This window comes from Silurus meridionalis, chromosome 7 (genome assembly GCF_014805685.1).
Source record: "Silurus meridionalis isolate SWU-2019-XX chromosome 7, ASM1480568v1, whole genome shotgun sequence".
NCBI classification, from domain to species: Eukaryota; Metazoa; Chordata; class Actinopteri; order Siluriformes; family Siluridae; genus Silurus; species Silurus meridionalis.
In genome coordinates, this window is record NC_060890.1 from 24,955,983 (window position 1) to 24,968,756 (window position 12,774).

A 12,774-nucleotide genomic window follows, 5' to 3' on the forward strand; every position below is an offset into this window, starting at 1 on the left:
TGGTGTACACAAAATTCACAGTTCAGTACGTACCTCGGTTTTTAAGTCACGGATCGGTAAAATTTGTTGTTTTTATTAACACGGTTTATCCTTATTATTAGGATAAACTGTGATTAGCAGTTTACATTTTAAAAACAATTGTAAATTAAATGCCTGCTTGTTAAAATATATACAATAATATAATTTTTTTTAAATATAAATTAAGAATAATAAAGAGTAAATCAGCGTAATGCAATACACCTTTTATTATATTGATTAGGTAAGTAATCAATTAAATTGGCACAAATATCTTTGGCTATGTTTCCACACGGACGGTTTTAATTGCCGGATGTGTCCATCGTGGTGGATTTCGGTGCATGATTTCAGACTTGGCGCATCAGTAAAACAAAAATAGTAAAAAAAAAAAATAGTAAATAAAAAAAAATCAGTAAAATATATATATATATTTATTTATATTTTTAATAAATATAATATATATTATTCTGGAGTGATGCAGTGTATTATTTATATATCATAAAGTATTGTTTTATGGCAGACGTGTTTAATTTACTGTGTGGGTAACAAGAGAAAAAAAATACCAATAAAACATCAAATAGGATTTTATTAATTTATTTGTATGATTTATTTTTATACCCTGTATGGTTCTATACATTGGAATGCCGTGTCATTTTAGAACCATGGTGCAACATATGCACAAGATCACATGAAGTGCACATACACACCATCATATGATGAGTTCAGGACAATAAATACACACACCAATAACGTCACCTCTGACTCCTGTATGAATTTGATATGAAGACCAGGCTGATGATGAAGCAGACAGAGATGATGGATCCCAGTAGCACACGCAGCACTATAACCTCATGGCTGCAGGTGAATATTGGACGTTGTGGCCCTGATCAAAATATAAAAGACTCGATTATTTAAAGACATTTTCAAAGTTGCTCAACTGTTTGGCTTTTTAGAGGACAAGACGCATGTGTTGTTGTGTTACTGAAAAATAAAAATAAGTACAATATTTGTGTGTATGTGACCAATCTTTTAAAAATGACCTACACACACAGAAATGTCTTTTTAGAAAATAAGCTCAACAAAACCTTCTGTTTGTAGACTGAAAATTCTAATTATTGTAATAAATCAGAATACTGACACTGTACTGAGTGAATAAAACAAGCTGATAACACTCTGGCTCCACCTGCTGGTTATACAATGTAACAACGCTTCAAGGCAGTGGGTAAACTGACCTTCTACCTCCAGGACAACAGTTGAAGGTTCTCCATCCTGAGATTCATCATGGAGGAGACACCGATATTCTCCTGCATCAGACAGGTGAACTGAACTGATGTGGAGAGAGAGATCACCATCCAGAAAGTCTTCTACTGACATCATAAATCTGCTTCCTGCTTCATCAGTAGTCACTGATCTGTTTGCATGAGTGTACAGCACAACCTTTCCTCCATCCTTCTTCCACTGTACATCTTTAACATCTTGTCTCCGAGTGTCTCCGTAGCACGGGAGGGTGACATTCTGCTTCTTCTGAACCTTTACAACTGTCGCCACTGTAAGACAAAAACATCATGATCATGGTTTATCTTCACTTCTGTGCTTTTGTGTAAGAGCTCCACCTGTACCAGTGCAGCAGCTCATACTTCACTACAGACACACACTTACCCAGAACCTTCATCTTCACTTCACTAACTGTTTCTCCATTACAGCTGCACCTGTAGGAGCCGCCATCATTGTAGGCTACTGAGATGATCATCAGGGAGAAATCTCCTCTGCTGGTATCTCCTGATATTTCAAATCTTTTCTGAAAATTCTGTCCTCCAAGACACTTCCATTTAGCCACAATGGTGTAACTGGGAATGAAGCGACTCCACTGAACCACCGAACAGTTTCCAGTGCAGGAACACGGGAACGTCACAGAGTCTTTCACTAGAACTTCTCTGATGATGAAGGCTTGACACGGAAGCATCAGCAGATAAACTAATAGATCACAGAGCAAATCAGAACACACATTTTGGTCATGTGACACAATTTAGATTAACCTGTCTAGAACTGATAGTTTAATCTGTAGGACATTTTTTGGACACAGTTGATTGTGAACCCCCATAAAAATAAAAAGTGGTTCTTTAACAAGGTGGATGGTTCTGTAAAACCCTTTAACCTTTAAAGGTTCTTTAAACACTTAATGTTCTATGAAACTAAATAAAAAAAAAAAAATGAAAAAAAACCCACCCAGCACAGCAATAGCAGGGGATCCTAATGACTGCATGATGTCTCAGAATAACACACCTACAGTACATTACATCTGTAATGAGGAACAAAAAAACAAGTTTCATATTGTTGTTAATCCCCAAGTGGGATCAGCACATTTTACTTTCAGATTTACAGATTATGTTGTGAATGTGAGTGAATAAGGAAGTGGAGGGTTAAGGTTAAGAACTTTTGGCATTTGGCAGAAGCTCTTATCCAGAGTGACTTACACCTGAGCAGAGGAGGGTTAAGGCCCCCCTTTTAGCATTAAACATGTTAATGAATCTCACTGATGTACTTCAATAGTCAAAACATAAGGATTCACAGATTTTGGACATACGTGAAAGCATCTTTTTTTTTTTGTCTTTTTCACTTCTAAGCAGCCAGACTGCTGTGGTCTGTTCCCAGGCATAGTGTTATCCATCACTTATGATCCTTTATAAGCAGTCGTAAATTGCTGAGGTGCAGGCAGCCTGTGTGCTCTGGATAAAGAGCTCCTCTGCGTATAGGGAACTGGTTGTTAGTTTATATTACACCACCACCACCACCACCACTGCAGGTTCCCCTGACCAAAACCTTCACCCCTAACCTGCTCAGGTGTACAGTATAAATCACATCATGTGTATGAATGTATTAATGTAATTTAGAGTTTCCTAAAACCCAGTAAAAATATATATATATATATAGTATATATAAGTATAAGTAAGTATATATATATAAAACACTAAAAGATAAACAACTCACTTGATTTATTGCATTAAATTGATTTTAAATTATATTTTAAAAACTCACCGATGCACCATACGAGCTGTTCAGATGTCAAGCTGTACAATGAATCACTGGTTCAGCTGCTCAGTTGATTTGTGTTGAAATACACGTTGGAGAACCCCATAATCACACACACACCCACACACACACACACAAACACATACCAACTGTGGACTCTACGTCTTCTCCCAGGGACCCCCCCCGCCTTTTCATCATCTTTGCTCTCTTTAACCACTTCAGATACCTGACAACATGGGAACTGTTTCATAATTTCATTTTATTTCTACACACTTAAATACACAACATCAGAACATTTTGAACATGAACCATTCAAAGCAGCGGAGGACAGTAAAGAAGTAAATCGAATTCTTTACTGTGCTTAACGAGCTCTTTCAGGTTTTCTGAATTTAACTACACTATACGTCAACAGTCAAACGTGTCAAAAGGTGAATCTCATGAATCATCAATTAGAGAGTGAATACAAAAAATAAAACTACGCATTTTTTTATCTCTTTAATCCAAACCAATAATCTAGAAACCTAGAAAGCCCATAATCTGGAAACACTGAATCATACTGATGACACGACTAAACATGTTGATGATCGTGTTTGTGAACAATGACAAAGGGGTTTTTCAATCTGATGGAAACATTGATCTTATTGACACACACACTTTTGAGATATGAATTAGGGATTCAGTAGAAATCCAATGTTTTGTAGAAACTGCTTCGAGAAATGAATTTACTGGTTTGCAAATATTAGGAATGATTCAAGAAATGCTTCAAAGCAACTGAGAAAAACTGATAATAGGAAGATTATAGCTATAATAAATCATAGTACTTCGGATATTTAAGTATATTTTAAGGCAAACACTTTTGTATTTTATTCGTCAAATTTTAAAGGGAGCAAATTTCCTTTTTCTGGAGTCACATTTTACAGAGTTTATCTCTACTTCTTTAACTCAACTACATGGTTTGTGTACTTCATCCAGCACTGGTAAATAGTGTCAATCCCCCCTCAGAGATCAGAAGAGATCTCGTGTTCAATACGCTTAAGGCGATCTTGTGTGTCATCAGAAACATCTGAATCTCTAAAATGTTGTACATTATTTAATAACTGCTTTATCTGTGTGAAGCTGCTTTGAGAAAATGTTCATTGTTAAAATCACAATATAAATAAGAATGAATTGAACTGAACCTTGCTGATGCAGTACCTTGTATCAGCTTGTTGTTCTTGTGTCTTGTTGCTGTTCTCAGTCTTGCCATGGTGCCATGACCCCTCATGACCCCTCATGACCCGGGACCGGTAACTCTGTCTTTCTCAACCTCACCTTTGTAACAGGTTTTGGCTGTTCCTCACCCAGTTTGAAGCTTCTACACAGCTTTTCTGTTCCTGTTTCAGTTCATGATTGTTTCGACCTACATAGGAGATTAATGACCATTAACACCTGCTTGAATGAATCATTGATTAATCATACACCTGATGCTGATGCTACAAAATCCCAGACTTTGTGCAAGTATATAAAGTAAGTAAGAACTTAAAGCCAAACATTGATCACATCAAATATTGCTTTTGATTCGATTTTTCTTGTTGATTTACTTTCCATTTTGTTCAATGATAAAAAAAAAAAAAGTACTCACTTTACAGCATTTTTTTTAATATTGTGTTCGACAAATAAAGGCTATTCTACATTGAATAAGTGGCTACATGTCTATATCTGTCCCCAGGGATTCTAACTTCTGAGTTTTAACTGCTGCATTATGGTATGGATTATCCACTGAGTGTAAACGCAAATCTCTGCAAATTGTGATCAAGAAGGAGATACAGGAACATCTGCACCACAACCAGCAGGTTCAGAGACAGCTTTTTTCCATCCACCATCACACTACTAAACTTTACACTGCACTAGATCACTGTCAAAAACACTGTATATAACTTCCTACTAAATCCCACTAAAAGGTGTCTGTTTGCAATGTTTCCACTAGATGGCAATATAGATCCTGCATTATAAAGAAATAAATATTCTATATTTAAATATTCTATCATTTCTACATAATAAATATAGTATTTATTCCTGAAGTAAAATAGCTGCTTAGACTGAAAACTGGTCATTTGGAGATGATGAGTGAAAAACCCTTAGTACCAAAGATCTCAGGCAGACTGTGATCAGTGATCAGTGACCGAAACACCTCGCTAAAGATCTGCATATGGAAGTCTGGATTAAAATAAACTGGAACAAATATTTAATCAACCCATCCAGTTAGTAGTAATAAAGCTTTATTATTCACATTTTGTAGTAAATCAGGTAAAATGCAATGAAAAGACTTGGGCTCTTGTCAGGCTTTTATGGTTTTTGTACTTGGACTTGATTCGGTCCTGACATTTGGTCCTGAATTAGAGTTTTAAAATGAAGATCAATTGCTTGATCATTGGTGCACAAAGAGATCCATGTTGAAGTGAAGGCTCGGCCTCCAAATGGATTTCTTGTCCTTGATCTTGCCGTAGTCTCACTTTGGATTTGGATTTGATTCATAGCACACAGCTCTCTGGACCTGTCTGATCCATCCTTATTTCTTACTCTTGTATGCAGATCCCTTTCAGGAACTCGAGCTGCATCAACAACAGTACCCTGCCCCCCTTGCGAGGAAGTCGCTGGGTAGAACTCATCGGTGACACGTTTTCTCCACAGTTCCATCGCACTGGACATATACGTCCACAGAACAAGTCTGTGGAGAATGTCGGAGTAACTGTTCATCTGCTATTGCCTTTTGAGGAGAGACCTCCCTGAAAACCAGGAGACGCTCAGCAGATGGATTGTGGATGCCATTTTTCATCCTCTTATGAGTTCTCCCTTACGTCTCGTTCCCTCAGGGAACCCGGGTTACACTCGTAACCTAGAGACGTTCTTATTTTCTATCCACTCAGAAGATTACTGTGGATGGTAAACACTTATTTAACATGAAGATGGATTTGAAGTGCTCATAATCAAACAGTAGAACTCAACCATGATGAAATTGTAATAATTGAACATTCGGTGTTGAGGATGAGGATGGGTTTCCTTGTGAGTTTGGTTTCTCTCAAGGTTTTTCCTCATACCTTCTCAGGGAGTTTCTCCTTTTCACAGTTGCTACTGGCTCAATCATCAGACTCAAACTTATTAGGAACAAACTTTTCAGCAGTTATACATTCCAACTTTATAACCGCTTTATCTTTGCAAAGCTGATTTCCGACAATGTCCATTATTAAAAGTGCTCTACAAATAAAGCTGAAATGAACTGAATTGAACTTGGACTGTAATTACAGTTTCTCTCAGTGGAGCATTTCTCAAATCATCCTCAATATTTGTGGCCCAGTGGGTGAATTTCTCAATTCTGACAACTGGATTAAACATTTCGCACTCAATGAAGTACAATGAACTGATACCGAGATGTTTTGGGGGTTGAAACTGAGAACCAGTACAATATATTGTGATCAACATGAACAGAAACAAATGATAATGTAGGAAACAGCAAACGCTCGAACACAATCCGTTAAACGAATGTACTAAAAAATTTGCAATTCGTTCCAAAAAACGAGAAATTGCTTTATTCATGTGCACAAGACATGATGTGGAGGTTGAACGAGTAGTTTTGAGAATTTTATTGCGGTTCTGAGAAACACCAAAGCGACTAAGAAAACCAGTAAGTTGATGACTAAGCCAGTGGTGACTGTGGTGCAGGAAAAACTCCCTGAGATGGTATGAGGAGAAACCAGACTCATCCACAACACCAAATGTCCATACAGAAATTGATACTGTTAATATATTTATGTCTGTAAGGCTGCTGTGTGACTGTGTTCCATTGTTATAAACGCTTCACAAATAGAACTGACCTGAGTGGATGTAAGTACAGACACACAGACTGATGCAGAATTCTCCCGAGGAGGAACTTGTGTTGTGTTGTGTTGTGTTGTGTTGTGTTTTGTTGTGTTGTGTTGTGTTGTGTAATGTACACAAGAATCAGAAAAGTGGGTGACAGTTTTTTACTTCACAGAAGTCTTGCGTCTTGCACACGTCGTTTTCACAGTTTCTTGTCACAGCAGAAGTAAAACACAAATACAGTCTACACCCTTTTCATCCCTTCCTGAAAAAGAGGTGCTGAAACATGAAGTAAGAAGACGGAAAAGGAGATTTCAGACCATAAAACTAATTGTTAAGCCTTTTTTATTGTCATATTATAAAAGAAAAAAAACGAATGCTAATATAAAAGAAGAACCAGCGTGATGGAGGATCCTCTTAGAACTCCAGGGCATCCAGGTACCTCCTCTCATATTGCACTTTTCATTGTGAGCTTCATTTTGCTTGTTGGAAATGTTTAATTTTTAATCTTTTGTGAGTGCAGATCAGAAGTATTGGGTTAATAGAGGAGCTTTCAGATTGCCAATGCACTTGTTTCTTCATTTTGTCATCATCATGGTACTTAAAGGACTTTTGATCGCATGTGCCAACTATTGTAAGTCTGATATACAGTAAATCTCAATCTTATCTTTTTATTGTCTTGAAAACACAAACCTCGTCTGTACTTTACAAAGAGTAGCGACAATCATATGCTGTAGTTTAACCTGCGTTTAATACTGCAATAAAAAGCCTAAGTGAAAAATCAGGTCATGTAATGGTATGAAGACTGACTTTGACCAAACAAATATAAATATCCAGACTCCTTTAGCATGAAGAACAGCTTCACACACACACACACACACACACACACACACACACACACACACACACACACACACATACACACACAGCATCCAGACACTTAATTTCTCCAAACGTTCAGCTGAAACTCTTTGTGGTGCCTCTTGTAAAACTCACCAAAGATCTTCTTCACTAGTTGGAAATGTCTTCCTTCCTTGTGATCCAGTTGATCCCAGAGCAGTTCAGTAGGATTGAGGTGTGGTGACTGGGCAGGTCGGTCCATGATAGACGTCACTCCAGATGTCTGTTTGCTCTGTGAATAACGCTTACAGAACTCAGACGTGAGCTACGGCTTATCGTCTTGTTGTAATAATGTGTGAACGGCAGTGAAGACGGAACTGCATGGTGTTGACCAATGGGAACGGGAGCCATGTTGGTTCTGGATTCCTGAGATCTCATGTTCTCCATCTGTAAACAGAAACTTGTGAAGAACAATGTGACATGGCTAAATGTATTTCATCCAAAACCTACTGATAAAGATATATCATAAAAATATATTTGATGAAAATATTAAATGAATGAATGATATCTTGATTTCCGAATGTGATATAAATACTGCATAATTGTACAATTAATTATAATAAGTATTAATCATTTAAATTACAACTTGTCTTATTAAAGGATTTTATATAATTTTCTCTTCAAATTTAGATAGAAAGTAGAGGTATATTCTATTCTATTCCTCTTTCTTTCTCTCTCTCTCTCTCTCTCTCTCTCTCTCTCATTTTCTCTCTCTCTCTCTCTCTCTCTCTCTCTCATTTTCTCTCTCTCTCTCTCTCTCATTTTCTCTCTCTCTCTCTCTCTCTCATTTTCTCTCTCTCTCTCTCTCTCTCTCTCTCTCTCTCTCTCTCTCTCTCTCTCTCTCTCTCTCTCTCTCTCTCTCTCTCTCTCTCTCTCTCTCCCTCTCTCTCTCTCCCTCTCTCTCTCTCTCTCTCTCCCTCTCTCATGGTTTTACAGTGCTGAGGGTCAATGCTGGAGAATGTGGAGGCCCAAAGCTAAACCCAGTTTATGAAGATGAGAAGAGCACCGATGGAGAGAAGTTACAGCTTCATGCAGAAATTCAGAGACTCACAGAGCTCCTGCACAACATCACTACAGGTTTCTCCCACTTTCTCATTTTAATCAATAAATATAAAAAAACAACACACAATAGAATCAACAGAAAAATCACTGTTTTTATGACTGCCTCATTCTTTCGATTTTTTTACAAGCCCTTTTTGAATGGTGCCAATATTTTTGCTGCTGATTTAAACATTTTAAAACTCTGGTGGGTCCATGTGTTTTTCACAAAGACCCTCTTCCTCTCAAGTCTACACACACACACACACACACACACACACACACACACACACACACACAGATAGATAGATAGATAGATAGATAGATAGATAGATAGATAGATAGATAGATAGATAGATAGATAGATAGATAGATAGATAGATAGATAAAATTGATACTAACCCCAGCCCTAAGCTCCAACCTGTACCCTACACTTTTAACCCTAACCCTATCTAAAATCCCCTAAAACTAACCCCTCGGTTCGATAAACCTCTAACCTCAACACTGTTTTAAACCTAATCCTAACCCTAAACCAACCATTTTTCCTTCTATCTACCCAAACCAGACGCTGTGATTCACTCACAAACCGTTAAACAGCATCTATATTTTCTCTCGGTCGTCTAGACTCTCGATGCCAGCTTTGCCCCAAGACATGGCACAGATATAAGGGTCACTGCTACTTCATCTCAGCAGGACTGGAGGAAGACCGTAAGTGGGTGGAAAGTGTGGAGTACTGTGCTGAGCACAACGCCAGCCTGGCCGTCTTCCAGCATGAAGCCGAGATGGTGAGAATGGCGTTTGTGTTAGAGATCAAAATGAAAGAAGGATTACAGTTTTTCTCAGTTGCTTTGGAGCGTTTTTCAAATCATCCTTAATATTTGCACACCAATCGATTTCGATTTCCATTCGATTCAACACAATGCGATTCAGTGGGAAGAAATACGATGCTATACAATTCGATATGGTACAGTGTACTTTTATTTCTTTGCTTCAGACAGACAGCAAATCATCAATTTACTTAAGAGCCTTCTAACTTCTAATGCATGGCCTTTTCACAAACAAGGAAAAAGATAAACCAGACATTCTTTTCCTGTTCTGTCTCCAGGAAGATGCAGCTCTACCTCTGCCATGTTAATCTGTATTCTATGTGACTCTGTTGTGATACGTCACATTCACGTAGCAGCAGCAGTGTGGAAAGAAAAATTGAGAAATTTTGAGAAAAAAATCGATCTACATAGAAAATATTGTTCACAAATTATTGGTCACTTTCTAAACCATTATATAGAAAATGTTCTATATAAAAGTATAGAACATTTACTAATAATGATCAATAAATAAATCAGTTTGTACTGATAGAAATTTGTTGTAAAAACGAAGCATGGCGATACAAATGCCACAATGCACAATTATTTTGCATCACATTGTTACCTTTTCAACGGGTTTCTATTATTCAAATTAAATAAATTCAAATCTTTTTTATGATAGGAGTTTATCCTCAGTCTGCTGAGCAGGTTTGAAGAGATGCCATTTCTCTGGCTCGGCCTTACAGACGCTCAGGTGGAGGGGGTGTGGGCATGGCAGGATGGAACTCTGTTACAAAACCACAGGTTGTAAGTATCCTATAATGTAGTTGTCTAATTAGATTTAAATAAATTCTAATTACATTTAAATTTTTGATAGTAACACTGCACACAATGGCATGTGTGGCATCAATATGTATATACATGACATTTATACATGTCAGTAGAAGAATAAACAGATCATAACAACATGTAGTTACTTTATTATTCATTTAATTATTAAAATATTCATAAAAGGATTCTTCAGTGTCAGCGAATCGTAAAGAACAGTGGGAAGGACTGTATTAAACGCAGAGCTAAAGTCAATGAACAGTATTATAGCAAGATCTCCTGCTATAGAGCTTCAACCTGATTGAAGTTTGGGATGAATGTGAACACCGACTGCACCCCAGGCCTCCTCACCTCACCTACATCAATACCTGTCTTTATTAACACCCCTGTGTCTGAATGAATGTCACACAAATCTCCACAAAACATTTTAAAAAATCTAGTGGAACATCTTCCCAGAAGAGTGGAGGTTATTATAACAGCAACATTGGATTTTTAAAAAGCATATACCAATCTTATGGGCAGGTGTCCACAAATAAATATATATTTCAGCGCAACACGCATTTATTCACGACGTCCCGTCTTTACTCAGATATAACGGAAAAATTATAAACTCCACCAAAAATTATTTTTAATCACTAAGTATTTGTTTTACTGATGCGCCGAGTCTCAAATCAAGCACCAAAATCCGCCATGATGCACACATCCGGCAATTAAAACCGTCCGTGTGGAAACATAGAAAAAGTTTCGTTTGGTGTCCTGATGTTTTGTCATTTGAAACACCGTAATTACTTTGAAACATTTACAAGAGCGTAACGTTGTACATTACAATGTACGTTTCACTAATAATAAACGTACGTTTGCTTAAAGCATCAATATTTGCGCACGTTGATTAAAGTATTGAAACCTTGAAAAGTATTAATTTATGGTACATTTAAAACAGATAAAAATAATCATGATTAATCACAAATTAACTCATGACAATCATGTGATTAATCACAGTTAAATAGTTAAATATTTGAATCGAATATATATATATTGTGTGTGTTTTTAGCATAAAGGTGCAGTGGGACTCGGAGCACAGAGACTGTGCAGACCTGAGAGGGGATGGAAGTGTGTTTGCATCTGACTGCATGTCCTACAGTCCTTGGCTTTGTAAGAAACCCATGGTGCCACCAGAGTTTTAAAATGTTTCAATCAGCTCCAAAAATATTCGCACCATTCAAGAAAATTATATTAATATTATTAGCAAAAAAATAATGAATCAAGAATGTATTCCTGGATGAAACAACACCACAAAGGATCTTTTTATAATGTCAAATAATGCTGACTTGGTCATATAAAAATAGTCGTTTATATAAAAAGTTTTTCTGTTGGTTTGGGTGTATGTTAGGGCTCATTATGTTCAGAGTTCCATATATAGTCAAACATCAGTGATGGGCGTCCATGTTCTCCAGTACATTTTACATGGTTTTCCTCATACTGATTGTAATTATGAGCAAACTATTAGATTTATCATTTCATATGCATTCAACGTAGAGTTCCAGTTGTATTTCCAGCGACACCTGATGATGTTAAAGAGCTCGAATGTTCATCTTCTTTCTTCGCTTATAAATGAAGTGCCAATACTTCTGGAGTTGACTACACATTTTTATTTATATATCACATGGATATTGTTGGGTAGTGAGATTAGATATATGCAGAAACAGCAAATAAAGTGATCTGAAGATTAATCCCTGTGTGTCATGCTTCATCTTTTTTATTTTTAAGCCAGTTCCAATCAGGAAAAAGCCATGAACTTTTGAACTTTTGATCACACCCTAAAATCATTTCAATGTCCAAATCCCATGGTCACAAATCCCTCTTTCACAGCACTGATATATAGTTAGCTTGGATTTTTACATCCGCTTTCAAAAAAGGGTAGAGATGCTCGCTTTATTGTTTTACTTTTAAAAAATTAAATGCTATTTTATTTATTTCAATAGTCTATAATATGTCTTGACGTGTATATTTCCCATTATATACCTTATGCTGAATATATATATATATATATATATATATATATATATATATATATATATATATATATATATATATATATACATAATACACATGTACACATGCAAATGCCATTCAATAATAATAAATCGAAGAGATTTCTAATAAAAACAAAACTCTGCTATCGTTCTCTTTATCGTGCTCCTCCTCAATATGTAAAATAGGATTTCTTTTATTAAAAAAAATTTCGACAGATATTTTGACTCACCATTGTGCAATAAATGCTCAATTTAACACATGAAGAGACAATAATCGCAAAATAAAGTGC

At 36.5% G+C, this 12,774-nt stretch overlaps 2 protein-coding genes and 1 long non-coding RNA gene across 5 annotated transcripts; 2 read left to right on the forward strand and 1 right to left on the reverse strand.

Annotated features, from left to right (window-relative positions):
• Positions 1-583: 583 nt before the first annotated feature.
• LOC124388444 lies at positions 584-8,148 on the reverse strand. The gene is made up of 7 exons (XM_046853058.1): positions 7,879-8,148; positions 4,240-4,444; positions 3,192-3,271; positions 2,242-2,314; positions 1,675-1,989; positions 1,248-1,562; positions 584-898 (listed from the first exon to the last, which is right to left on the reverse strand). The coding sequence occupies exons 4-7, from the start codon at positions 2,276-2,278 to the stop codon at positions 768-770; spliced, it is 798 nt and encodes a 265-aa protein (XP_046709014.1). The 5' UTR covers positions 2,279-2,314; positions 3,192-3,271; positions 4,240-4,444; positions 7,879-8,148; the 3' UTR covers positions 584-767.
• Positions 4,424-5,791, forward strand: LOC124388446. The gene is made up of 3 exons (XR_006926416.1): positions 4,424-4,551; positions 4,754-4,877; positions 5,617-5,791. It is a non-coding gene; the product is annotated as an uncharacterized LOC124388446 (long non-coding RNA).
• LOC124388445 (natural killer cells antigen CD94-like) lies at positions 6,954-12,545 on the forward strand. 3 transcript variants are annotated; one of them, XM_046853060.1, is made up of 6 exons: positions 6,954-7,320; positions 7,406-7,516; positions 8,719-8,859; positions 9,445-9,605; positions 10,306-10,427; positions 11,503-12,545. In XM_046853060.1, exons 1-6 carry the CDS (start codon positions 7,287-7,289, stop codon positions 11,633-11,635), a joined length of 702 nt encoding a protein of 233 aa, XP_046709016.1. In that variant the 5' UTR covers positions 6,954-7,286; the 3' UTR covers positions 11,636-12,545. The 3 variants fall into 3 exon arrangements, with proteins under 3 accessions (XP_046709016.1, XP_046709018.1, XP_046709015.1); XM_046853059.1 differs by having other exon boundaries at positions 6,958-7,320; positions 10,306-10,430; positions 11,503-12,541; XM_046853062.1 differs by lacking the exon at positions 7,406-7,516 and having other exon boundaries at positions 6,957-7,320; positions 10,306-10,430; positions 11,503-12,543.
• Positions 12,546-12,774: the final 229 nt, after the last annotated feature.